This window comes from Myxine glutinosa, chromosome 10 (assembly GCF_964187855.1).
Source record: "Myxine glutinosa chromosome 10, kmMyxGlut1.1, whole genome shotgun sequence".
Lineage (NCBI taxonomy): Eukaryota > Metazoa > Chordata > Myxini > Myxiniformes > Myxinidae > Myxine > Myxine glutinosa.
Window position 1 is genome coordinate 77,896,774 of NC_136270.1, and position 26,381 is coordinate 77,923,154.

At 44.4% G+C, this 26,381-nt stretch overlaps 1 protein-coding gene across 2 annotated transcripts in view; it reads right to left on the reverse strand.

The window, feature by feature from the left end:
* SRFBP1 (serum response factor binding protein 1) overlaps nucleotides 1–26,055 on the reverse strand; it is a 38,195-nt gene extending 12,140 nt beyond the window's left edge. The window contains exons 1-3 of one of the 2 annotated variants that reach the window (XM_068126718.2): nucleotides 25,835–26,055; nucleotides 24,356–24,444; nucleotides 9,087–9,159 (exon numbers count right to left, since the gene is read on the reverse strand). In XM_068126718.2, the coding sequence (XP_067982819.2) occupies nucleotides 9,087–9,159; nucleotides 24,356–24,444; nucleotides 25,835–25,864 (192 nt within the window). In that variant the 5' untranslated portion in view covers nucleotides 25,865–26,055. The remainder of the gene's footprint in view (nucleotides 1–9,086; nucleotides 9,160–24,355; nucleotides 24,445–25,834) is intronic. The other variant, XM_078785785.1, reaches the window with a different exon arrangement.
* Nucleotides 26,056–26,381: the final 326 nt, after the last annotated feature.

The following is a 26,381-nucleotide window of genomic DNA, read 5'->3' on the forward strand; positions in this document are numbered from 1 at the left end:
TCTCCGCTCCCACCTTTTGTTCATATGTGTTCTGTACCGTCCCCCAAACAGTGATGACTCAATTTACATTTCACTCTCTGACAACATGGACCAACTTCTATCCACTCATCCCAACTCTCTCTTCCTCATATGTGGTGACTTCAACTGTCATCATGCCACCTGGTTGGGTGTGGGTTCCTCTCTCACCAGTCATGGAACCTCAGCAAAGGACTTCTGTGACTCACTGGGATTGACACAATCTGTCAATTTCCTGACCCGGATCTCAGCCAATGGAGTTTCTTCTCTTCTAGATTTGGTTATGACAAACTTCCCTGCTAATGTCTGCTGCTCTTCTTCTGCTCCAATCGGTTCTTCTGATCATGTGCTTGTCAAAGTGGACATCTCTCTGGCCATTCTCAGAGAGCCTCCTCAGCGTCGAAGAGTCTGGCATTTCACTCAGGCCGACTGGGACGGGCTTCAAGCAGCCATCAATCGTCTGGATTGGTCTCCCATCTCCACTGCCTCTGACATCAATTCTTCCTGGGAATTCTTCCAAAGCAAACTGATCTCTCTCATGCACAGATTTATCCCATCTCGTCTTCAGTTGTCTTACCCTTCCTCCCGTCCATGGTACACCGAATCTTGTGGTGAGGCAGTTGCCCTGAAACAACTTGCCTTTGCCTCTTGGAAGGCTAATCCAACTGAAGGCAATCTCAGTTCCTTCCACCAAGCTCGGAACAAGTGTGTGTCTACCCTCAGGAGTGCCAGGAAGCACTATCTCTCCTCACTCAAGAACGAACTCTCAAACCTGTCTCCTTCCTCCAAATCCTGGTGGCGTCTGGTCAAATCCGTTTCTGGTGTTTGTTCCCCCTCCATCCCCTCCCTTACCTCAAATGGCCACACAGTTGACATCGCACGTGACAAAGCCGAATGCCTCAACTCTGTGTTTGCCTCAAAATCTTTAGTCCCAAACCCATCTCTCTCTGTTCCCACCTTTCCCAGTCGAACCCAACTGCTCCTGGACTCTGTGTCCTTCTCTCCTGACAAGGTGGAGGAGTTTTTGTCTAACCTCGACTCTGATTCTGCAACTGGACCAGACGGCATCAGCCCACGGGTCCTAAAATCCTGCTCTGCCGCTCTATCTCACCCTCTCTCTGTTCTTTTCACCCTATCTTTTGCTCAAGGTCATCTGCCAGCATCCTGGAAATCAGCAAACATTACCGCTTTACACAAAAAAGGTGCAAAAACAGATCCTTTTAACTACAGACCAATCAGCCTGCTCCCAATTAATCAGCAAAGTCATGGAATCCATCATTGCTTCGGATATGAAATCTTTCCTCTTCTCCAATGGCTTGATCTCTGATCATCAATTTGGATTCAGACCAGGTCACTCTACTCTGGACATGCTGCTTCTCCTGTCTCAACAATGGATGGAGGTCCTCAATGCCAAACAGGAAATCAGAGCTGTCTCCCTCGACATATCACGTGCCTTCGATACGGTCTGGCACCCAGCTCTGCTCACCAAACTCTACTCCTATGGTATCCATGGAAATCTCCATGCATGGCTTGCGGACTTCCTCTCTGGTCATAGTCAACGTGTGGCCCTGAATGGATTTCTCTCATCTCCCCTTCCTGTTCAGGCTGGAGTTCCCCAAGGCAGTGTGCTGGGCCCTGTGCTTTTTCTGGTCTTTATCAATGATCTCTCCGACTCTCTGGAAAATCCTCTCTATCTCTTTGCTGATGACTCCACTCTCTGCCGCTCCATTCCTCTTCCCTCAGATCGGCAGTCTGCAGCCTCCTCACTCTCTGAAGACCTGGACAAAATCACAGACTGGTCAAACAAGTGGAACATGTCTTTCAATCCTGACAAATCTCACACTCTTACTATGTCTCTCCGAAAAGATCGACTGGACAACCCTCCCATCTACTTTCTCAACAATCCTCTCCAAGAAGTTCTGTCGCTGAAGCTTTTGGGTCTCACTATCTGCCATGATCTTTCTTGGGAAAACCACATTTCCAAGCTGGCCTGCAAAGCCAGTCGCCGACTGGGCATCCTCCGTCGTGCGAAGTCCTTCCTTGGCACACCTGAGCTCCTCACCACGTACAAGGCTTTCATCCGCAGCTCAATGGAATACTGCTCTCCCCTCTGGGCTGGTGCTCCTGCCTCACACCTAGCTCGTCTTCACGCTGTTGAAAGCAAAGCATTCAGAATCATTGGAATCTCCCGTGATGAAGCTAACTCCAAGGGCCTCTCACTCACTCACCGCAGGCAGGTTGGTGGTCTTTCCGTCTTCTACCGACTCCTCTCCGGCCTTGCTCCCCCAGCTCTCTCTGTGCTCTGTCCCCCAAATATTCCTACAGGTCGCACAAGATCTGCCAGCAAGCCTCTGATGGTTAAACTGCCGAAATCTCGGCTCTCTGCTCACCTTCACTCCTTCATTCCTCTTTTCTCCCGCCTCTGGAACAAACTCCCACACTCCCTTCAATCCCACTCCTCCCTCCAGGTCTTTAAAACAGCTGTTCACCACCATCTCTTATCTTCCCCCATCCAAAACCTTGATCTTTTCTACCCCCACTAATTCACCCCAGATCCACCTTGTTTGTAATTCCAACTTCTTTCCTGGTAGTCCTGGCAGTGTCCATATGTTTTATGCCTCTCCCACCCCCTTTCCCATGCCCCCCCCCCAAAGCCCTCTCCCTCCCACAGATCTCTCGATGTCTCCATGTCTCTCGGTTCCTGCTCTAAAATGTTGTGTTTGTGCCCTTCCCCCTCTCTCCCCATCTTGTCTACCGCTCCCGATGTTATTTGTTCTATGTGTCGGTTTGTCGGTTATGTGTCGGTTTGTCTTTCTGTGTGATAAATGTTCGCTCTTTCACGAGCCTCGATCTTGTATACAAAAAAAAAAGAAAAAAAAAAAGTGTGTCTTGTTTTTTGTCCAGTATGATTTACGAACCTGGGAATAGTTATTTTGTATATACATGGAGGATTTGGTGTTTGGGCTTCTCCACGCACCATTGGTGCACGGAAGCCCTGATAAGGAAAATATAGATGGGACCCTTTGCTCAGGTGTTGTGCTCGCGACACAAAGATCCATATGAGCGGGGCCCGGGTGCTGTGTAATTAATTAGTACACAGAGAACCAATTACTAGGGTGCTGAATAATCATAAAGATCCATTTTTTTGAGCTGGCTCTCCCGGTGCTATGATTTATTCAAAGAACCAAATTTTGTAAGAATTAAGATATGATTTTTGTCGACATTATAAATACTTTAATATATGTAACGATTTTTGTAACGATCGTCCTGCAAAAGGTCTGCTCGTTCTTTTTCCTCGAGTCGTAATTCTGTTGAATTCTCATTGCAAGTGCGGAAGTTAGTACGCTGGTAGTGATCGAGTTCCGTTTTTATCGATTTAGGAATAGTGAATGAGCGAACAATCGACAAACGATTATAGCTATTATTCGTGTTTTTTCTAGCGATTTCTGTAAATACGGGTTTTTGCGCTGTGTAAATAAATGCGCCAGTTCGACGCTGGTTATTAGAAGCCTTACCATGTACTAAGAGCAAGATCGTGCCATGAGTGCACCATGGGACGATCTGCTTCCAAGTCGTGTAAGGCCGGTACACTCGTTTACACACCCGTACACGTGTAAAGTAGTTTACACTTGTTTTTTGCACTTGCTCAAAGCACGCGACTTGCTCGGCGTGCGACAGGGAGCCGGGAAATGGAGTTTTATTTATATATATATATATATATTTTTCCCTCATTCCAATTTATGGTATTGCGACAAAACGGCTTATATCTTTGGAACGGCTCGTCGGATTTAAACAAATTAAACGAAATTGTGTAGGACGAAAGCCGTGGGTCCAAGGTAAGAAAGAAAAAAAAAAGGGTGGAGGAGAGGAGAAGGGAGGAAAATTTTCCCACCATTTTTATAACACCTAAAAATCGTTCGATCAACATACAAATTAATGACAGGCAACGCCATCTCATGCCGGTCCAGAATTATTGTGAAAGATGGCGATTGGATGAAAATTGCATACCGACACTCCCTCACTGTCCCTCATTTCCATTCCGGCTACCTGTCTCTTGCTCCCGCTCCTTCTCCCTCCCTCTAGTTCCCATTGGCGGATGCTTTGCGAGAAGCAAAGCGTTTGTTGTGTTGTTGTTGCAGTGTTGTTGTTTTTTGTGTATTTTCTCTGCTCCCTGTGCTCGCAGATTTGGTTGGTACATATATTTTTATTGAAAGATGAAAAGTATATAGATATGGGATTGTAATGGGATTTTAATGGGATAAATATAGAAGATGTTTGTTTTGTCAAGAGAAAGTGACAATTGGCTGAGAAGTCACTGAGGCCGGGTTTTGGCCTTTGACAGCAGAGAAATTGTGTTCTGACAGCAAAAGACTTCCAAATAATGTTTGTGGCTGGATTGCTTCAAGAGAAATGACATACTATTTATTTTAATATAAAATCGCTATGAGATTGCTTGTCCCAGTAAAGGACATTAGCTTAAAGATTGGACTTACGCACAGCAGAATGACTCTGCACCGTTACCACAACAGCGAAATCCTACACGAAGTAGTGCAGGTGTTATGAAGACAGAAGAAAATGTTTCATACCTGAATTCAAACACAAGTGATCAGCCCTTCCTTTCAAACAAAGAATCAACATTTGTTTGGAGGGAAACGTGTTTGCCAGATGTTGCAGATGCTTTAAAAACTTGAAAATGGTGAAGCAAAATTGTTGTATCCTGGTGATGGTGAAGTGTTGTTTTGCAAAGATATTTGTGATGCAAGTGAAATAGATTGAATTAACAATATGGAAGGAGTCAATGACCAACGAAATGTTTTGTGATTCTTGCAGGATGACGGTGTATGCCTAAGGAAATTGGTTTACTTGTAGTGATTGATTGTTTACTTATATTGATGTTTAGATTAATGGTTAATATAAACAAAAACAAAAAGATGAGGGTGGAAGTGTAACTCAGTGTAACTCATTGGTTGGAACTGGTAACGAAGCAGGTACTAGCAGGTGGTCATAAGAATGTCAGGAATGTATCTCGCTCTGTCGAAGCTGGGAGTCCTTTGTCCACCTTTATTACGACCCCGGGCTAACACACATTCCCAAGCCCGCACTATTGTTTTGGACATCGGGATGCAAAGAGGGTGAAGAAACTCCCCAGCAGGGAGGCGATTGTGGATGACCAAGGAGCTTCAGCGCACGGAGGATTAACATTTAGCGCACGGAGGATTAACTCGAGGGTGCCCATATAAACGAAAACAAACTTTGAGTGAGCAACACTTGTCACGAGAACCTCTGCCCGACGGAACGAACGAGTACGCAACGGGAAACAGCGCTAGGAGAGCACCGGCCAACGAAGAAGAACCAACGACTTGAATTACTAAATTCGTTATAGTATTATAGTTATTTTGTATTTGAAACAAGTGAATTATTAGTTAATAAAGCTTTGCTTTTGTAAAAGCCCTGTTTGGTCATATCGTAGCCTCCTGAGTCATATAACTATTCCCGAACAATGTTCACCTCTGTTCCTTGGATGCAGGTGTTCAAATCGTTGGTGTGTGAATATATCTTCCAGGTATGCCAGGGACAAAATGAACTCCCTATTTTCAAAGTGGTCAGCAATGTCACTGTCTTGCTTTCGAAGAAACTGCTTGATTTCTTCGTGCAGTTTGAAGACACGAGTAAGCACCCGGCCACGGGAAAGCCATCTCACTTCCGTGTGGAAAAGAAGAACACGATGTTCAGCTCCAATTTCTTCACAAAAATTTTTGAAGAGATGGTGATTCAGGACTCGCCCTGTGATAAAATTTACTGCACGCACAGCAATTGACAAAACATTCTTAAGGTGTTCTGGCAGCGTCTTCGTAAAATGGCAACATTTTAACCCTTCTTTTTTTCTTTAAATACTGTTATACCCTTATTTATTAATTGAAATTTATTTTGGGGTGGCATGTCTCGTACTCCCAGCTTTGAGGTCTCATACCCCCAGGGGGTACAGGTACCCCTGGTTAAGAACCTATGGCCTAGAGGTATGCACACTCACCTATTACCTGTCTAGCCTGTATTTAAGTCTCGGCCGAGCCGATTCATCAATGTGTGTGCCGTTGCTCGGATAGACATTAAATTGGGCATCCTGTCTGCCGGCATTAATTGTTGGACGTTAAAGATCCCACGACATCCTTCGTGAAGAGTAGGCGAGCTATAGCCAAGCCAGCACCTTGAACAAATCACAAATTCCTGCCCTGACTACTGCTGGGAAGGCAATGGCAAACCACTAAGCACAATCCTCACTAAGAAACTGCTTTGGCAGAACCGTCGATCTGTAACCGAGCATGGTACTTCAGAAAGAAATATTAAGGTAATATTCATGAAGAGGATATGTTTCACATTTATGTGACTAGTCCACCCACTCACTGCGGGAGCGGAAAAAAGGGTCATTCCTCTTTGGGGTATGTAGATTACAGTCAATCTATGGTCGGATCTCAAGAACATTGGGTGTGTGTTCATTTACCAAGTTTTTTGTGGAGAGATCGCCAAGTGGTTTAAGCATTTGAGCAAGCACTCCATTCAAAACCGTTAAGGAAAGGCTGGCTTGGCAAGCACTAGCTAGCTGCTTGGTAAAGGAGCACAAACCGAGCTTCTCCCTTTCAGTTTCGTATGAAACAGCAGGAGCGAGTTTCAAAAGTTAGCTACGAAAAATGCCACGGTAGTGGCAGAAAGAGCCATGTTATTAACCCATAATTTGTGGGTTATATAGAGTACAGTTGAGAAAGAGCCATGTTATTAACCCATAATTTGTGGGTTATATAGAGTACAGTTGATCTTCGCCCAGTTCTGTAAGTAAACCTTACTTCACGGATGTCGGGATTCCACCAAATTTCTTCATTTAGTGTTATAAAGAGCATTAGCGACTGTTTAAAAAGCTAAGTATACGTTTTTGTGGTTTATTATATTTTTACTTCCTGTAGAAGCCGTTGCTCCCACGGAAACGCCATTATGACTATAAGCTATTTATACACGTTATCACTGCAGGAAAAACGCCCTGGGGAAGTGGGACATTATTAGTATTAATATTGTTTTGTAATAACTAATAACATTAACAATATGTGATTACCATTAATTTTGTTATTAAAAGCATCTTTGGAAAAACGTGCCACGATAAATCTTCTTCTTTGGCCAAATGCCACGATAAAGCTAATTTAACATTGATATACACCTCAACATGGAACGCCATTGACGGCAATGGCAGGGAAAACTCGCTCGGGGGGAGAAAACCCCTTTGGGGAGGGGGGCAAATAAATGCGCTACAACCTTCATTGTGTAACCCTTCATCATCCTGTCAAGTTTGGTTGAGATTGGATAAGTAACGGTTGAGATAATGTATTGGCGTCAAAAATTCATCAGACAGACAGACACAAATGGCGTATTTTAGTATGATGATGAAGATTACCAATGACGTATACAGGAATGTGACAAAAAATGGAAACACCTGGGTAAACGATGGTGTTGAAAGCAATGGCTTCGACACAGGTGTGGCCCATGTGTTAATTAAGCAAATAACATCCCAGGATGCTTCGGGTCATGTGTAAAAATGCTGCGCAGGCCTGGTTGCCTACGATTATGGCTAGCATGGCTATAAAAGGAGACCTCAGTGATTTTGAAAAATGGATGATTGTTGGGGCGTGTTTGGCAGCAGCTTCAGTGACACAGACAGTTCAACTTGCTGATGTTGCACAAGCAACGGTGTCTAAGTTGATGTCAGCATAGAACTCCGAGGGAAAGACATCATCAGCAAAGGGCAACAGTGGGCAGAAGCACATACTCAAGATTGTGATATCCATGCATTAATTTGAAGTGCAAGGCGAAGCACTGTAAATTCACTGTAAATTTCAACCTCGGGCACGAGCCTCCAGTTTCATCAAAAACGGTTCACCGAGAACTCCACAGAGCAGGACACCATAATCGGGTTGCAGTGCACAAACTGCACATCAAATCAGGTAATACACGTTTGTGAGTCCAGTGGTGGAAAGAGCACAGGCAACGGACTACCGAGCAGTGCAGAAATGTGATTGGGTCAGATGAATCATCCTTCACCATGTTCTCGACAAATGGACGACTGCACATGTAGCGCCAACCTAAATAATTCTACAACGCTGGGTGCTTTGTCCAACAGTAAAGGGTTCTGGAGGTTTTGTAATGTGGGCGCATTTTCCTGGCATCGTTTGGGTTCAGTCATTCCTTCAGAATGCAAGGCCAATGCCAATCGCTACTTAATGGTACCGAGTGATCATCTTCACCACATGTTGCACCATGTCTTTCCTGCTGGGAGGGGTGTCTTTCAGGATGACAATGCCCCCATCCACAGAGCACATGTGGTCACCCAATGGTTTGATGAGCATGACCATGATGTTATCAATATGTCATGGCCTTCTCAGTCACCAGATCTGAACACAATCGAGCATTTATGGGATATTCTGGAATGACACCCGAGACAGCATTTCCCACCTCCATCAAACAGGTGTGAGTTGATTGACTTTCTAATGGAAGAATTGTGATTGACTTTATAGCGTTTTCCATATCCCTCCTGCAGAATTCCAGACACTGGTGGACTGTATGCCATGGTGCATACAGACTCTACCAGCTGCACCTGGTGGCCCAACACCCTATGAAATGACTTTACATTGGCGTTTCCATTTTTGTCCACTACCTGCAGATAGAATGGGCAAAGACATACAATAAAAATTTGAGATATATCTCAGGTATCTGGGGTGAAATTTTGATATTGCTAAAACAGATGGAATCTGAAACTGCACGACATTTTCTCAAATCACAGCAATGTCAAAACATGCCATTTTCAACTACTTTTAAATTACAACTTAAAACACACAACATATTAAAGCTCGCACTTGGTAGAGTGCATACCTCCACCAGGCTGATTAGTTTACGTTTTGTATCCCATTGATAGACCACATCTGGATTATTATTTGTGGATAATTTTCAAACAATTGTATTTTATACAGGAATAGGGATGCAACATTAAAATGACCAGGTAGAAGTAGATTATTTCTTGACAATCCTCTCACTTTTATGGCAACGATTTCCTCCACCAACCGGTCAGCTCGGAGCTTGTTTTTTTGCACCTGCTCATCACTGCCCCTATAAACACACAATGCAAAACATTAACACAAATATAAAGGGAAAGCCTCGCCGTGTTAGCAGAATCGATATTCTGATCAATTTCAAAATGAAATTTTGGCAAAATAAGTGCTAATTTCAAAATGGTTAACCATAATTGTTGTGTTCCTGGATGTAAATCGCACTCACGAGAACATTAGTCCATGGGCCCGGACCCGAAATTTCACTAATTGGTACCACCCGAGGTGGCAAGTTCTAGTAATGATTTTTGGAAAGGTGCATGTATGTGGGATACATGCTGATGTGATAGCAATTCTGGACTGGTAGCTTAGTGGTAGTTATCAGCTATTTTATACCCGCACCCTGTGAAAAGGCGTTCGACGGTTCGGATTGATTTAGTCCATGTGTGAAATTTTGGGTACGGGCCCATGGACTAATTGGGCATATTAATCAGAAAGTACTGAGACAACGTAGATCCCAAAATTATCGCTTTATGTCTTATTTTAAACATACAATCTTCACATAGTGTAATTTTGGAATACAACAGCTACTATAATACACGTACGTGATTGTTATGGAAATTGTCACATAAACATGTCACAACATGAAAAGGTCACAACACATATTAATCAAACGGTTTTCTGAATCAAGGGAAAGAAAGTCCAGAGGCTGTACTGAGCTCATCTGCTGAGCCCATCTCAAGTACATGTATGCCACAATAGCTATAAACAGTACTAGTACTCAAATGTTATACAAAATGGTTGGAAATCACATACTAACAGAACTAACAGACTGTAGGCTATGTACCCGGTATGGTCAGGTAGTGCTTCACATAAAGATGAAATGACACAACACATTATCAAAATGTCTACATGTCTACATGTATTCTGAGGGTGTTTCCAGGGAAAGCACGTCCTGTGCTCTTCAGAATAATACTGAGTATGTCAATGTACCAAACTAGCGATATCATAGTCAGTCATCGAACTGCTCGTCTTCATCGGAGTCTCCGAGTTCGAAGGATTCTTCATCTTCCTGTTGTTTCTGGTTACTGCAGGTTTGTAGCTTGCACATGTCTGTGCATGACAGTCCATTGGTCAGGCATGTGCATTTTGGCAATTTGCAGGAACGCACACACTTGCAAGCTAAGAGTTCCAAGACCACATCTGGTGCTGGTGGTGAACGCATCCAGTGGATGGCGAGCTTGCCATCTTCATCCACTGTCCATCCATGCTCGGTAGGGTTTGGCACCGCTGGGCGAGCCTGCAGACAGCACTTCCATATTGCTGCCTGGTAGTTGGCTCGTAGGACGTGCATGAAGAGACAGTCTCTACATGGTGGCAACTGGCTGGACTCGACTCCTCCCCTCTTTGCGCAGAAGAGCTGGTAGCGCAGTTCGTTGACCTCACCATTGCACGATCATTGCACGAATTGATGCCAGGTGTAGCACCCAGTCTCCCTCTCTTGATGCTCGAATGAGACCCAGCAAGATCTCGACAATGTCCAGATACGACATCCAGAATGCTGAGAGGCTGCCGTTTCCACCTCTGAGGAACTCGAGGTATATTCCAAACAGTTCCATGATGCGTGCGCATGAGCGGTCACCGAGGACCTGCTTCAGGGATGCCTGTGAGATATCTTTGCAGAGGCTGTCAATGATCCTCAGTGTCTCATCCATGTGGACCACATCGTTGGCGTGAGTGGCTTCCAGCCACGAGAGGAAACCCTTCCAGGCCAGTCGAGTGAGTGCCTCATAGACATTCTTGTGTAGGTGGACTGCCCTGTTGTACTTGCGGCCATCCATGACACCATTAATGGAACCTTCTGCGATCACACCAGACTCGATGCAGAGATCTCGCAATCCAGCATCTTGAAATCGCTTCCCTATTATTCCCATCAGTGTGCAGATGGTGTGGAATACTCCGAGCCTGGTGATGATGGTGTTTTGGAACTTGTCAGGGTGTTTCCATATAATCTCCACAGCCTTTGCATACAGTGCCTGGTCAAAGACACAGACAATCTTTGTCAGGTCCAAGGAGTGCATGATGTTCAGTGACTGGTTTAGCACTTCATTGACAGTCGACATTTGTGTCGCTGGAGCATTAATGGTAGGCAGGTAGCCTACATTGTCTGGAATGACTGTCACGTCATCTCGAGTCCGGATGTTGAAGCCTGTCCAGCTGCTGATTGATTGCTCTTCTTGTTGCGACATGCGTGCCATGACCCAAACAAGATTCTTCTCTTTGGCGAGCTGAGTCTCAGCTGCAGTGTCAGCATCTGCACTTTTGCTCTGTGGTGGTCCCACTCGTTGTCCAGCGTTGTATGCTGGTAGCATTGGTGGTGGTGCATCAATACTTCTCTGCTTTGTTTTTCCTACAGTCAGCATGGTTCTGGTGGACACTGGGGTGATTGGCTTTGCTTGTACGGCAATCCCATTCACTCTGTGAGATGTTCCTTCTCCACTGGTGGTCTCTTCCAGACAGTCGATATTATCCCAGGCTAAGGTTGTGAATATGCCAGGATGGATGTTACCTGGGAGGGCAACATCACTCCCTGATAGCGAGAGCTTTTGGAGACACAGAGCAGTGTCGATCTCTTCCATCTGAGAATAGGACACACTATGGCCGAGTCGGTTGAGGATGTGTATCAACTCTACATTCCCGGTCAGTGACTTGATAGCGAATGGCAGAACGATGTGCTTCGGGGGCTTTATCAGTCCACGTGTTACAGCATATACCATGTCATAGCCGAGTGAACACAGAAGCCGCTGGACTCTTTGAGATGCATGATCAGAGTCATTGGAACCTGTAAGTAGATAGCACAGGAAGACCATGACCGACTCTGGAATGGTAGTGTCCTCTGCTTCTGGTTTGACTTCCGGTGGCCAGGCTTGAGGGGCATCTTGGTTCTTGATGTCGGCTCTCATTTTCAGGGCTGCTTTGGAGACCACATCTTCAGCATGGAGGCCTTTCTGAGTATGCAGCTCTGCTTGTAGCGATTGGTATTGTTTGGCAAGTTCGTATATGGACAGGTTGTCTGGAAACAGGAGGAGTTTCCCTTTTCCCTCAGAGAAGATGTGCAGGGAGTCTGCAAACTCGCTTTCCAGTTTCCGTCGTATGTGTTTCTTGGTTGATTCCCTTACATGGGCAATACCAAGAGAGTTCATTGAAGCCACCAGTCTAGAAGAGAGATCAGTCATTGTCATCACTTGAGGATTGCCAAAAAGCTCCCTTCTGATGAACAGGAACAGCTCATTGTAGGCCTGATCCACAGCAGCGCCATACTGAGCTTCAGCATCATCATCTTGGCTTGCATCCTGTCCACTGCGAACCTCTCTTTTGGTATAGAACCGATAGCACGACCTATGATAGTGACCTTCTGCAGCTACCAGGTCTCTGCTGACTATGGCAAGGATTCTGCTGTCCATTTTCTCCATGGCTACATTCCTGATTGTGGCGTCAGCTCGCAGTTCTCGACATTGTATGAGGATTTCTCTCGTCTTCTGTCCTTTAGCATACTTGGTGTCTTTCTGGCAGAAAATGCACTCTGCCTCATAAGTCCTTGATGTGCTTGCACATTGTCTAGCTGCTCTCTGTGATCCTGTGTCTTGAGCAGGTTCACTGGCACTGGCACATTTGAGGATGCCATCAAGATGTCTTTTCATGGTGAAGAGACTGCGACATTTTCTGTGGTACTGGATTGTTGGAATCTGTCCATCAGGAAGGTTCGTAGCTAGTTTCAAAATTGCTGCATGTTTTCTGATCTGGGCTGCCCTCAGCAATGTTCTCCATGAGTCAATGTCTTGTAGTGAAACCAGCTTGTCTGTATTGTCATTGGAACAGTGGATGATGCACTCCACTCGTGGCCGCTTTAGTGGCAGGCTGCTTGCTCCGTCAGAGGCCATGTTCAGTCAGTTTTCACCTGCAACATAGAATTATCAATCCACATTACTATGTTGCACAAATTAGTAGTCTGCCAGTCCTTAATTATATTTAATTACACTTAATTAGACTGGTGAAACCAGTGGACTGATATCTGAAAGCAAATCAAGCATTCATGACTGGACTTATTCTAACCAGGCTGCAAATGTATATCACCACTGATGAGGGGAAATCAGCACTTTACATATCTGTCATATATTTTCTGCTTAACTAAATAGACATAATTATTGCAGAGCCTCTTGTTCTTGCCTCACCTACCAGGAAGTATCCACCAGTGGCCAAGTATACGGAATACGGAAGAAAACTGGACACTGCCAGCATCCAACATATATTTTGTTCTTAACTAAGACACTAAAACTGAAGAAAAAGTTAGTTTCCACACATGAATAAATACAAGAATATGTATTATATAGTATAACATACATGTCTTTATTACAAACATCCATTTGCTAAGATATTTAAGCATGCTACATTGTCTATTCAGCTAAAAAAATGATTTGGAAGATGATACTAGTAACAACAGCGCGGAGTTGCGGTATCGCGATTAATGCAAAAACAGCTTTCCTGCAAGAAAAATGAAAAAGCTACCCATTTGGAATTGCTATCACATATTATTTTACTTATATGGGTGTAACAAATAAATTGGCACCATGGAACTTTTGCCACCTCGGGTGGTACCGATATCTGGTCTGGCCCATGGACTACATAGGAAATACGAGAAATATCCGTGGATGAGAGGTGTATAGTTCCTACCCTTTCCTGTTAAAGGAATTAGCTAGTGGTAGCCATGGATATTGCATTAATTTATATAATATCACAAACACACCACACACATTTACATAATATCGAAATCACTCCATTTATGACGACGAAACGTCTGATGCCCCACGTGGAGATCGGTTTCTGAGGTTTGGGAGATGGAATGTAGGGACAATGACAGGGAGATCAGGAGAAGTGGTGGAAGTATTGGTCAGAAGAAGAGTGGACATATGCTGTGTGCAGGAGACGAGATGGAAGGGAAGTGGTGTGAGAATGGTGACGGGTAGGCAGGGACAGAAATACAAGTTTGTGTGGCAAGGGTGCCCAGAAGGCGTGCATGGTGTTGGTGTCCTGTTTTCTGAGGAGTTTGTGGACAGTGTGGTGAGTGTGACCAGAGTGAGTGAAAGGTTGATGATGGTGAAAATGATGATTGGAAAGCTCTTGGTGAAAGTCATCTCGGGATTTGCTCCGCAGGTCGGTCGAAGCGATGAAGAGAGGGACAAGTTCTGGTGTGCAATAGAGAAGCTGATGGAAAACGTGAAAGATGAGGAAGTTGTTGTGGTAGGAGGAGACCTAAATGGACATGTGAGAAGGAGTATAGATGGTGTTGAGGGAGTTCATGGGGCTTGTGGATATGGTGTGAGGAATGGAGAAGGTGAAAGAATTTTGGAGTTTGCTGATGGAGCTGGTTTGTTGATTTGTAAGACTCAGTTCCAGAAAGAGGATAATAAGCTTGTCACATACACGTCAGGTGGGTCAACGACAACCGTTGACTACCTGATAGTGCGTCGGCGAGATAGGGGTCAACTCCGGGACACAAAGGTGATCCCGGGGGAGGAGGCTGTTTCACAGCACCACTTGGTTGTCTGCGACATAAGGGTAAAAGGTGCGAGGAGAGCTTGGCCGGTGAAGTACCAACCGAGAATGAAGGTGTGGAGGCTGAAAGAGGTGACAGTGAGGGAGGCATTAAAAGAGAGGCTGAGTACGGCAGAGGATGATGTGGTTGAGCTTGAAAGTGGTTGGATGTCAATGAAAGATGGTCTGTTGGGAGCCGTTGGTGAGGTATGTGGATGGACTAAAGGACCATCGAGGAACTTGGAAACATGGTGGTGGGATGATGAAGTTGGAAAGAGGATTGATGAGAAGAGGAAGACGGCAAAGGGGACGGGGGCAGAAAAGGCAGAGCATGAAAGTTATAAGGCAGCCAAGAAGGCGGCAAAGAAAGAGGTGGCAAAGGCACAGGAGGCATGTTGGAAAATGTTCGGAGAACGCTTGGATTCGGAAGAGGGTCAGAGAGCGGTATTCAGGATTGCAAAGCAGATAGCGAAAGAGAGGTGCGATGTGATGGGGGTGAGTTGCTTGAAGGATGAAGTGGGACAAATCGTTGTGGACCCAGATGGAATTAAAGGAAGATGGAAGAGATACAGTCACGTGAAAAAGTAAGTACACCCCATGTAAAGTTTTGACTTTTTCAACATATTTCAACATACAGCTATTTGATCTTCATTTCAACAATATTGATAGATAAAGGTGATATAATATAACAAATATCATGAAACATTTACATTTTGTCATCCATTGTTTAATTTAAATAAACATAAATGCAAATTTCGCATGTGGATTGCATGTGTATTGTGTGCATTGCATGTGTCAGTAAAGTAAGTGGAAAAAGTAACCCCTACATTTATCACAACTTCAAATAGCTAAAATTAGAATCAGGTGCACCAGCTCAGGTGCAAATGATTAGAACATCGTTAGAGAGGATCTTGGAGGAACCTGTCTTATTTAAACCTCAGACATTTCGTTTGGTTTGCTCTTTGTTGTTGAAGTTTGTGGCGTCACCATGCCTAGATCAAAAGAGCTCTGTGAGGCCTTCAGAAAGAGGTTATAGATGTTACGAGTCTGGGAAGGGATTTAAAAAGATCTCCAAACAATTTGAAATCAATCATTCGACTGTCCGGAAGATCATATACAAGTGGAGAAGATTCCAAACAACTGCCAACTTGTTCAGGCCAGGCAACCCCAGCAAGTTCAGGCCGAGAGCAGACCGCAAGATGCTGAAAGAAGTCTCTAAGAACCCCAGAATGTCATCACGGGGCCTACAGGTAGCTCCTGCCACTGTTGATGTCAAAGTGCACGAGTCTACCATTAGAAAGAGGCTGCACAAATTTGATCTACATGGGAGGTGTGCCAGGAGGAAACCTTTGCTGTCCAGAAAGAACATCAGGGCAAGACTAAAGTTTGCCAATGAACACCTAGGCAAAGACCAGCACTTCTGGAGCAATGTGCTCTGGACAGATGAGTCAAAGGTAGAGCTATTTGGCCACAGTACCAGAAGACATGTTTGGCGAAAACCAAAGACAGCATTTGACCACAAGAACCTGATACCAATTGTAAAGCATGGTGGTGGAAATATTATGGTTTGTGGCAGCTTTGCTGCATCAGGGCCTGGGCAGCTCACCATCATAGAATCCACTATGAATTCTTCATTGTACCAGAGGATGCTTGAGGATAATGTGAGGCCATCTGTCGGAAAGTTGAAGCTGAACCGAAGGTGGACCTTGCAACATGACAATGACCCTAAACATACCAGTAAATCCACCAAGGAGTGGCTGAAAAGAAAGAAATGGAGGGTTCTGGAATGGCCAAGTCAAAGCCCGGATCTAAATCCCATCGATATGTTGTGGGGGAATTTGAAACGAGCTGTGCATGCAATTGTGCATGCTGTGCAACATGTTTTTGTTGAATAAATTATTGCAAAGTCAATTTTTCATTGTTTTTTGTTCAATTAGATCACCTTTATCGATAGATACCATAATGGAAATCAATCAGTTCCACGACATTGACCTGTAGGTAGGTTTAATGACAATTTGATCTCTGGCAATATCCTGTAGAAATACAATCATGCAATATATATCAGGATCATGGAATCATAAAGAAAGTTCAGTAATATCAATGAATGCAAGCAAGCCTAGATTATCTACGTATACGCACCATCCGAGTCTACATGTCTTAGATTAATTGTCACAGGAGTGTGCCGGAGCAGCAGTCGTCCGAGTTCTTATAGACGCCTCTCAGTGGTTAGTGAGAGCATCACACCTGGGTTTAACTTAGATACATTTTCATTACAGATACTGTTCAATTGAAGATCAAATATTGATATGTCCACATATGTTAAAAAGATAAAAAAACATTTCATGGGGTGTACTTACTTTTTCCACATGCAAAATTTGCATTTATGTTTATTTAAATTAGACAATGGACTACAAAATGTAAATGTTTCATGATATTTGTTATATTATATCACCTTTATCTATCAATATTGTTGAAATGAAGATCAAATAGCTGTATGTTGAAATATGTTGAAAAAGTCAAAACTTTACATGGGGTGTACTTACTTTTTCAAGTGACTATATATGGAAATGCTGTTGAATGCAGAGAATGAATGGGATGGCAACAGAGAGTGACCCAGTTTTAGGACTGGCAGAGAAGATAACTGAGCTGGAAGTTGAGGAAGCAATAAAAGCAATAAAAAAATATATAACCACCTTTAGAGGCCTTTGCGGGGGTTGGCCTTTTTCGGGAACCGTGGTTGTTGTTGTTTTTTGGTCCCCTTTTTGAAGCAATGTTTTACGGCCGGATGCCCTTCCTGACGCCAACCCTTTTTGCCGCCTTTAACGACAAACAGGGAATTACCAGTGAACTGGTACTCAATTTGCCGACCTCGGAAGGATGACAGGCTGAGTCAACCCCCCTGGCGTTAATTCAGCGATCGACCGGGATTCGAACCCAGGATCCTAGGATCCTAAGCCGGCACCCTAGCCGCTAGCCCAACACCATTGCGATAAAAGCAATGAAGAGTCGAAAAGCGGGGGGGCCGACGGGAGTTGTGGGAGATATGTTGAAGGCAGCGGGAAGTTGGGGTGTGAAGAGAATGACAGAGATCTGTAATCTTGTGGTGAAAGAAGGTCACATTCCAGTGGATTGGGAACCGAGTACCCTCGTCCCGCTATACAAGGGGAAAGGGGAACCTCTGGACTGTGGCTCGTACCGAGCGATAAAGTTATTGCAGCATGGAATGAAGGTATTGGAAAGGGTGTTGGAGAGGAGGATAAGGAAGAAAGTGAAGATCGACGAAATGCAGTTTGGATTTATGCCAGGAAGAGGAACGACAGACGCGCTTTTTATTGTCAGGCAGTTGCAGGAGAAGTACATGGAGAAGAGGAAGAAGTTGTTCCTTGGGTTTGTTGATCTGGAGAAAGCATTTGATAGGGTTCCACGTGAAGTAGTGACATGGGCATTGAGGAAGTTCGGAGTGGAGGAATGGTTGATCAGAGTAGTGATGGCAATGTACGAGAGAGAGCGCGCACAGCTGTAAGGATGAAAGACGGGAACAGCGGTGAGTTTGAGGTGAAGGTGGGAGTGCATCAGCGGTCAGTACTAAGTCCACTACTATTTGTAGCTGTGATGGAGGTGCTGGCTTGGAATGTAAAGGGGGGTTTACCGTGGGGAGTTGTTGTATGCAGATGATCTGGTGTTGATTGTGGAAAGTATGGATGGACTGAAGGAGAAGATGAACAAGTGGAAGGAATGTAAGGAGACAAAAGGTGTGAAGGTGAATATCGGAAAAACGACGGTGATGGCAAGTGGTAAAGCATGTGGTGAGGTGGAAAGAACAGGGAAGTGGCCGTGTGCTGTGTGCAGGAAGGGTGTCGGAGTGAACTCCATTCAATGTACAATGTGCACTGAGTGGGTTCATCAAAAATGTAGTGGTCTGAGAGGGTCATTAACCAGTGTGGCAGCTACATTCAAGTGTAAGGTGTGCACAGAGGGAGCTGCAGATGGAGGAAATGTTGAGTTGGATCTTGGAGACGGCATGAAGCGGAGACATGCTGAATGGAGAAGGTGGATCAGACTCGGCAACGGTTGCTGGAGTGAGATGTGCATGGAAGAAGTTTCGGGAACTGAGTGGTGTGCTGACGAGGAGGGGAGTGTCGTTGAAGCTGAAGGGAAAGGTGTATGCTGCATGTGCGAGAAGTGTTATGATTTATGGGAGCGAGACATGGGTAATGAACGTGGAGCAGCAATGAAGGCTCGAAAGTGTGGAAATGCGAATGGTTCGGTGGATGTGCGGAGTATCGTGGGGAGAGAGGAAGACAAATGATGAATTGCAAAAGATGATGGGAATAGAGCCTGTGATTGATGCTGTGAAGAGAAACAGGTTGAGATGGTTTGGTCATGTGTTGAGGAAGGATGAAAGTGACTGGTTGAGAAGAGTGATGGAAATGAATGTAGAAGGAAGTAGAGGACGGGGAACACCGAGAAAGACTTGGCTAAAGGTGGTGGAAGAAGAAATGCGGGCAAGGGGGTTAACAAGGAGAGATGCAGAAAATAGGGCAAAATGGAGAAGATTGTCATGGGGCCCGCAAGGCTAACCCCCGCTCTTGCAGGGAAAATGGCCTTAAAATGCATGTTGTTGTTGTTGTCACACACACACACACACACACACACACACACACACACACACACACACACACACACACACACACACACACACACAGGCAAGTCTATCTTCACAATGTTCATCACACTCAACATCTCTGCTTCTGTTGTGTTCTCTTTTAGCGTTTATATTAAAACATGTTTGGTGTTTGAGGATACGAAAAGCATTGTTGCCCAAAAGCTTTCCGTGCCCACCCCGAGTATTTAACCATCCGTTTTCCACTCATCCCAGCGGTTCAGAGTGCATGGAAGTCAAACAGACACACAGAAACAGACGACATTTCTCGAATTGCCATAAAAATTTGAAGCCAAGTTTCGAGTATAACTGTCACCATTGAACAGCCAGTTCAAACTGCTTCGAAAATGGCCAATAGTGAAACAAGTTTTTCAAGGCCTGTACTTTTCACGGCACAGCACAAGTCGTGTAAAATGGTTAACACAAGTGAACAGTCCAAATACAGCTACGGCGTTCTAAGAAACTCTGCTTTCCACCGGCACTGATCACAACACAATGACGTTTGTCGCTATGGCAACATTTACTCTCATTAATGATGGTGCGTTGAAACCATTTAATGTTAAATACATTTGTTGTAAAAAGGTAATTTAACAGACAAACATGGTTGACATTACTGCTCGGTTCCCAGTTCTCTTCTTATTTTTCGAATGTAACATTGCTTCTTTCTCTTACCAGCAGATAGCATCTGTTCAATTAAAAAATACTAGAGCGAAGTCAATGGCGCGCCATCACAAATCCTCACATTTCCAACAGAAAGCAAAGTTGAAAGATGGCATAAAGTTCCACCAGGAATGACCCAATATCTAAGTTTTTAGTTAAAAATTTCTTACCATTTTCACCACTAGGGACCGATGTCCCCATCCTCAGGGGCAAGAATCTGGGGTCAACGTCAAATGCAAAACAATTGTTACACATTTCATGCATCTCCCAATGTTGATTGCAGAGTTTCACCGGGTTTCATGAAACACGAGAACGGTTTAGTCATAACACCAAGTTTAGTCATAATCCATCCATAACTTTTAAAAATATCATGTTATATATCACTTTTCACCTGATCTCTCAATGGTGAAGAATCACTTAAAAATTAAAAAATAATCGTATCCGAATCCATATTCAGATCTTCACCAAAATCAAATCGAATCAAATCGAATCGTCCTTGTCACACACCCAACCTGTCCACCAAGTTTTGTCCAAATCCGTCCACAACTTTTTGAGATATCCTGCTGTGTATCGTTTTTGGCCCGATCTCCCAATGGTGAAGAATCACTTAAAAAATTCGACTAGCCGGATCCGAATCTGGATCTTCACCAAAATCTAATCATTTTGTCCTTGTCACATACGTCCTAATCCGTCCACAACTTTTTGAGATATCTTGTCCACAGTCAGACAAACAGACAGGGGTGAAAACATAACCACCTTCGGTGGCGGAGGTAAACATATAAAATGTGCCCATAATTGCATTTTTCGGTATTTATAATAATAATAATAATAATAATAATAATAATACATTTATTTTATATAGCGCTTTTCAAGAAGCCTGTCAAAGTATTACCAAAGACGCGTTGACAGAGTACAAAAAAAACAAGTGCAAAAAGACAAATCAACAGGTAAATAATCAAAGCAAAAGGAAGGAGAAGGAGAAGAGATAAAAAAAAACCAAAAAAAAAACCACCTTTAGAGGCCATTTTTCCCCGCAAGCGGGGAAATGTTGAATGTTGATAGTTGATATTGTTGTTGATATTGAATTGATATTGTTGATATTGAATGTTGATAGAATGAAGAAGAGATAGTCAGGGGTTAAATGCTGTGGGTTAAATGTTGAATGCAGTGTTGAACAGGTGGGTCTTGAGTGATGTTTTGAATGTGGTGAGTGAGGAGGAGTCTCTGATGGTGTGAGGTAGTGAGTTCCAGAGGGTGGGAGCAGCGATGGAGAAGGCCCTGTCCCCCCAGGATCTGAATTTGGTCCGCATGGGGGGGGGGGGGGGGGGGGTCAGGAGGTTGGTACCAGCAGAGCAGAGGTTGTGGGTGGGAGTGTGTCTGGAGAGGAGGTCAGTCAGGTAGGATGGGGCCAGGTTATGGAGGGCTTTGTAGGTCAAGAGGAGGATTTTGTACTGGATTCTCTGGGGGATGGGGAGCCAGTGAAGCTTGTAAAGGACGGGGGTGATGTGGTCACGGGTCCGGGAATGGGTGAGTAGACGGGCAGCGGAGTTCTGAATGTATTGGAGTTTATTGATGATTATTGAGGGTGAACCAAAGAGGAGGCTGTTGCAGTAGTCCAGACGGGAGGTGATGAAGGCGTGGATGAGGGTTTCTGCAGCCGTGGAGGAGAGGGATGGATGGAGACGGGCGATGTTTTTCAGGTGAAAGAGGCTGTCTTTGTGATCTGTTTAGTGTATTTGTCGAAGGAGAGGGTTTGGTCAAAGATGATGCCAAGATTCCGGATGTGAGGGGAGGTCGATACTGGGAAACCGTCGATGTTGAGGGCAAAGTTATGGGTGGATTTGGTGAGCGTTTTTGGGCCAATGATGATTATTTCAGATTTATCATAGTTAAGTTTGAGGAAGTTGATTTGAAGCCAGGATTTTATTTCAGTGATGCAGTTTGTCAGGATAGAGTGGGTGGTGGTGGAGATGGACTTGGTGGAGATGAAAAGCTGGATGTCATCGGCGAAGCAGTGGAATTGGAGACCATGACGGCGGATTAAGTGATCAAGGGGGGACAGGTACAGGATGAAGAGGAGGGGGCCAAGAACTGAACCTTGGGGGACACCTTGGGGGAGGGGAGCAGTGGGGGATTTGCAGTTATTGATGGAGATGAACTGGCGTCTGTCGGAGAGGTATGATTTGATCCAAGAGAGGGCAGTGCCGGTAATGTTAAAGGTGGTTTCAAGTCGGGTGAGGAGGATGGTGTGATCGATGGTGTCAAAGGCGGCGCTGAGGTCGAAGAGGATGAGAATGTTGAGGTTGCCAGCGTCAGAGGAGAGGAGAAGGTCGTTGGTGATTTTGAAGAGAGCAGTTTCAGTACTGTGGTTGGAGCGGAATCCGGATTGGAATGTTTCATACAGGTTATTGGCAGAGAGGTGATGTTTAAGTTGAGTGGCTACAGCATGTTCCAAAACTTTTGACAGAAAGGGTAGGTTGGAGATGGGTCTGAAGATGTTTAGGGTGTCAGGGTTGAGTCCAGGTTTTTTCAGAATGGGGGTAACAGCAGCAATTTTGAGGGATGGTGGGACGATGCCTGTAGACAGGGAGGAGTTTATTGTTGCAGTGATAAGTGGAGAGAGAGCAGGAAGGGAGGCCTTGACAAAGCTGGAGGGGATGGGGTCAAGAGTGCAGGTGGCAGTTTTCATTCCTATGAGGAGTTCAGAGAGGTCAGTAGGGGAGACTGGGGAGAACTGAGACAGGGGTTGGCAGGATAAGGGGGGCAGGTGGTTTGAGGGGGAGCAGGTGCGGTGGTGGTTAAGCTGCTGTAGATGTTGTCAATTTTGCTTTGGAAGAATGAAAGCAAGGAGATGCAGTTGTCTACTGTGAATGACTGGGTGGTGGTGTCCAGGGGGCTGAGGAGTTTGTTTATTGTAGAGAAGAGTGCTTTGGGGTTTCCAGAGCCAGAGTGGATAATTTGAGAGTAGTAGGCGGAGCGGGCGCGGGAGAGGGCATCTTTGTAGCGTTGTAGGTGGTCCTTGTAGGCTTGGGAGTGAATTGTGAGACCTGTTTTATTGCGGAGTCTTTCAAGTTGGCGAGCACGAGTTTTCATCAGGCGGAGTTCAGGGGTAAACCAGGGAGCAGAATGGGTGAAAGAAACTGTTTTGGTTTTCACGGGCGCAAGCTGGTCAAGGCAGGAGGAGAGTGTGGTTGTAGTAGTCAGTGAGGTCAGAAGGGGTGTGGAGGTTAACGAAGGGAGAAGTGGACATTTTTTCAGAGAGGGTGGATGAGAATGAGGTAGGTGAAAGAGCGTTTAGCTTACGAAAATTGATAGTGCGATAATGCCTTGGTGCTGGGGTGGGGATGTTGATGGTCATAGTGATGGCTAAGTGGTCAGAGAGGGTGAGGTCGGAGCCAGAGAGATGGTGCAAAATTAATCCAGTAGAACAGACAAGGTCCAGAATGTGCCCACGGTTATGGGTAGGAAAGTTGACATGTTGAGTGAGGTTAAAGCAGGTGAGTAAATCAGTGAAGTCAGTGGTTATTGTGGAGTCAGTGGAGTCCATGTGGATATTGAAATCACCGAGGAGGAGGATTGAGGGGGAGAGGGAACAGAGCTGGGTCAGAAAGTAGGAGAAGTCAGACAGGAATGATGGGTGTGGTTTGGGTGGGGTTAATCCCCCACCGCAGCTGGGTTGAGTTGAGCTTTAACGGCGGTTCGACCCGCGGCCGCGAAGCAACGCCGCCGTGCGAACGAAAGTGTGGAGAGTCGGCGGCTGCTCACTCCCGGCCTGGCCGTTCTCCTGCGTACAGCTGAACCTTCCAGCCCTGTGGTCCCACCTCCTCATCCGTCCAGCCATCCACCTCCTGCCATTCCTGTCATCATCCCCGTGTAAGTCTGACTGTCGTCTGTTTGTCCGTGTTGTCCCTGGGAATAAGTAATAACCAATTTATTTGACCCGTTGACCCCACCCCAGGTAGCAGGACCAAAAATGGCAAAGCTCTTGCACTTCCGTGCCATTTGGTGAGGCCATAACTACCAAGTTTGGTGAATTTCTTCCCAACCATTTAGCTTTAGGAGGAGACAGCGTGAGAGACAGACAAAAGGAGCTGATGACAATATCCCTCTTCCCCGTATTTTCTTTCAAAAAGCGCAGTGACAATAAACTGGTGCAGCCAGTAACTACACATTATGTCCCCAATTTTGAGAGAAGTATATGAATAACGAGTCTTCAATTTGGCCTGATAAGGAATAGCAACAAGCCAATGTATTTGCTCATTTCCTACAAGTCTGAGAAGCTAGACCATGTGATTAAAAACCAACATCATCATGGTCACCCGTATAGGAAGTCAAGGCTCACTTTTTGGCACGAAGCTGGTTGCTGGATCTCATCAACTTGCGAATGACGTGCACCTTTGCTCGCTTCACTTCCTTTCGCATACGAAGAATCTGCAAAAAAATGAAACCTTTTAATAAATTGAGACCGTCCTCAAAATTATTTTGCATAAGACATGCATTGTTATACACCGCTCCTTTCCTATGCCATCTCCAGGCGCTGCACAACGTCATTGCCGGGCACCAAAGGGGGCACGCTGAAAGGGAGTACTCAGTTTTCACTCCAGTTGTTTGTTTTCTTTCTTTCTTGTTACTTGCAAAATCGAAGATTTTTCAAGTATATTGGTCGGTAGCGTTTGTGGTTCTGCCTGTCTGCCTGTTTGTTTGTCACCGGCCTACAGGTCACAATTTTCAACCGATCTTCACGAAATTTCACCAAATGGTAGAGTTGGTCAAAAGCAAGAAGCCTATTGTTTTTGGGGTCAAAAGGTCAACATAGGTCGAATTTCTAAAATCACCAATTTTCATTTGATTGACTTTAAATTCTAAGAGGATTTACATATATGGTCACTGAATTCAACCACCAACTATTTTTGAGGTCAAAAGGTCAAAGGTCAAATCAAGGTCAACCTTCCAAAATCATCATTTTTCATCTGAAAAATCGTCACTTTTCTTCCTATTGATCCGAGCTTTGATCAAGATTGTCAATTTTAATCAATTTAGGACAATTTGCTGTATCAATGGAATTTTTTTTCCTTGGGGAGGGGGGGGGGGGGCGATTTTGCAAGTATCGTGCTCCGCATGACGTCTTCTTGTTTGTTTGTTTGTCCGGGCGATATCTCAGGACCACCTGGCTGCACTTTCATTCAGGATGTGGTGGGACACCCATCGAGCCAAGTGTGTCTGCACAAAGTGCCACATATCCAATGATGGAGGTACCAGACAAGCAAGCACAGTCCACCTTTAAAGTTGAGGCATAGTCGAATATTGGTGTGGTGGGGAGGGAAGTTGGGCCACCTTTCCAAGTTAAAATAACGCAAGTAAAATGCATTAATTCTCAAAAAAGCATCAAACAGGTATATACAGTTTAGTAATGAAAGTTAAAAAAAAAAATACAAGAGATATATAAACTGGCATCATCATAATAAAATACACAATTTGGCGTCTGTCTGTCTATCGAATCAAGATACATTCATTCGTTATGCAATCTCAACCAAATTTACTGTAATGCTTTGGCAATAATAAAGGCACGGACACCTCCCAGATCACAATTTCCATCCAACTACAAAATTTGTCCACTAAATCTGAAGGAAGCAGTTTGCAAACTGCGCAAAACTCATTGGCAGACAAAAATAAACACATAAAAGTTGCATCATGTTCTCCCCGCGATGTTCGCCTTTTGGAAACATTTCGTTTTACGCCTTTATAAAGATTAGGCCTTTATAGTTTATAACGAACATGCGGCACGAAAACCTGCTCCAGCGTGTACAGTATAGTAGCGTACCTCGTTGTTGACAACCATTAATGTAGCCATCTCGAAAGGTAACGAGAAATATCGAATTCAAATATTGCCAATTTATATATTATTTCTAAATTTTCGACCTTGTTCGACTTGGTATGCACTGTGCACATGAAATGATTGATATTTGATGCTAGCCCAGTAACCGTGTGTACTTCCGTACTTCTGAATCTTCTTCTTCTTCTTCTTCAAATTAAACTTAAAGCAGCTTTCCTTATGTCGGGTGGAATAAGATTTTTAGCTCCAGATAATTTAAATATGGTAAAAACCAATACAATATGTTTATAAAACATTAGTTTCAGTAATATATTTGCTTGCAAGCTTAGAATATTAATAACCACCGAAAAAATCAGCTCCTCAAACAGACGACGTCTACATCGCCATGGTCAGCATACATTGGACGAGAAAGTATAAAGAAAAACATATTCTTACTTCGAGTTATATATTTAAAATAATAAAAAATACTTCAAGTACAACATAAAGATGAAAATAATCCTGTAAATATATAATGACGAAAGTTTGTTTATATCAT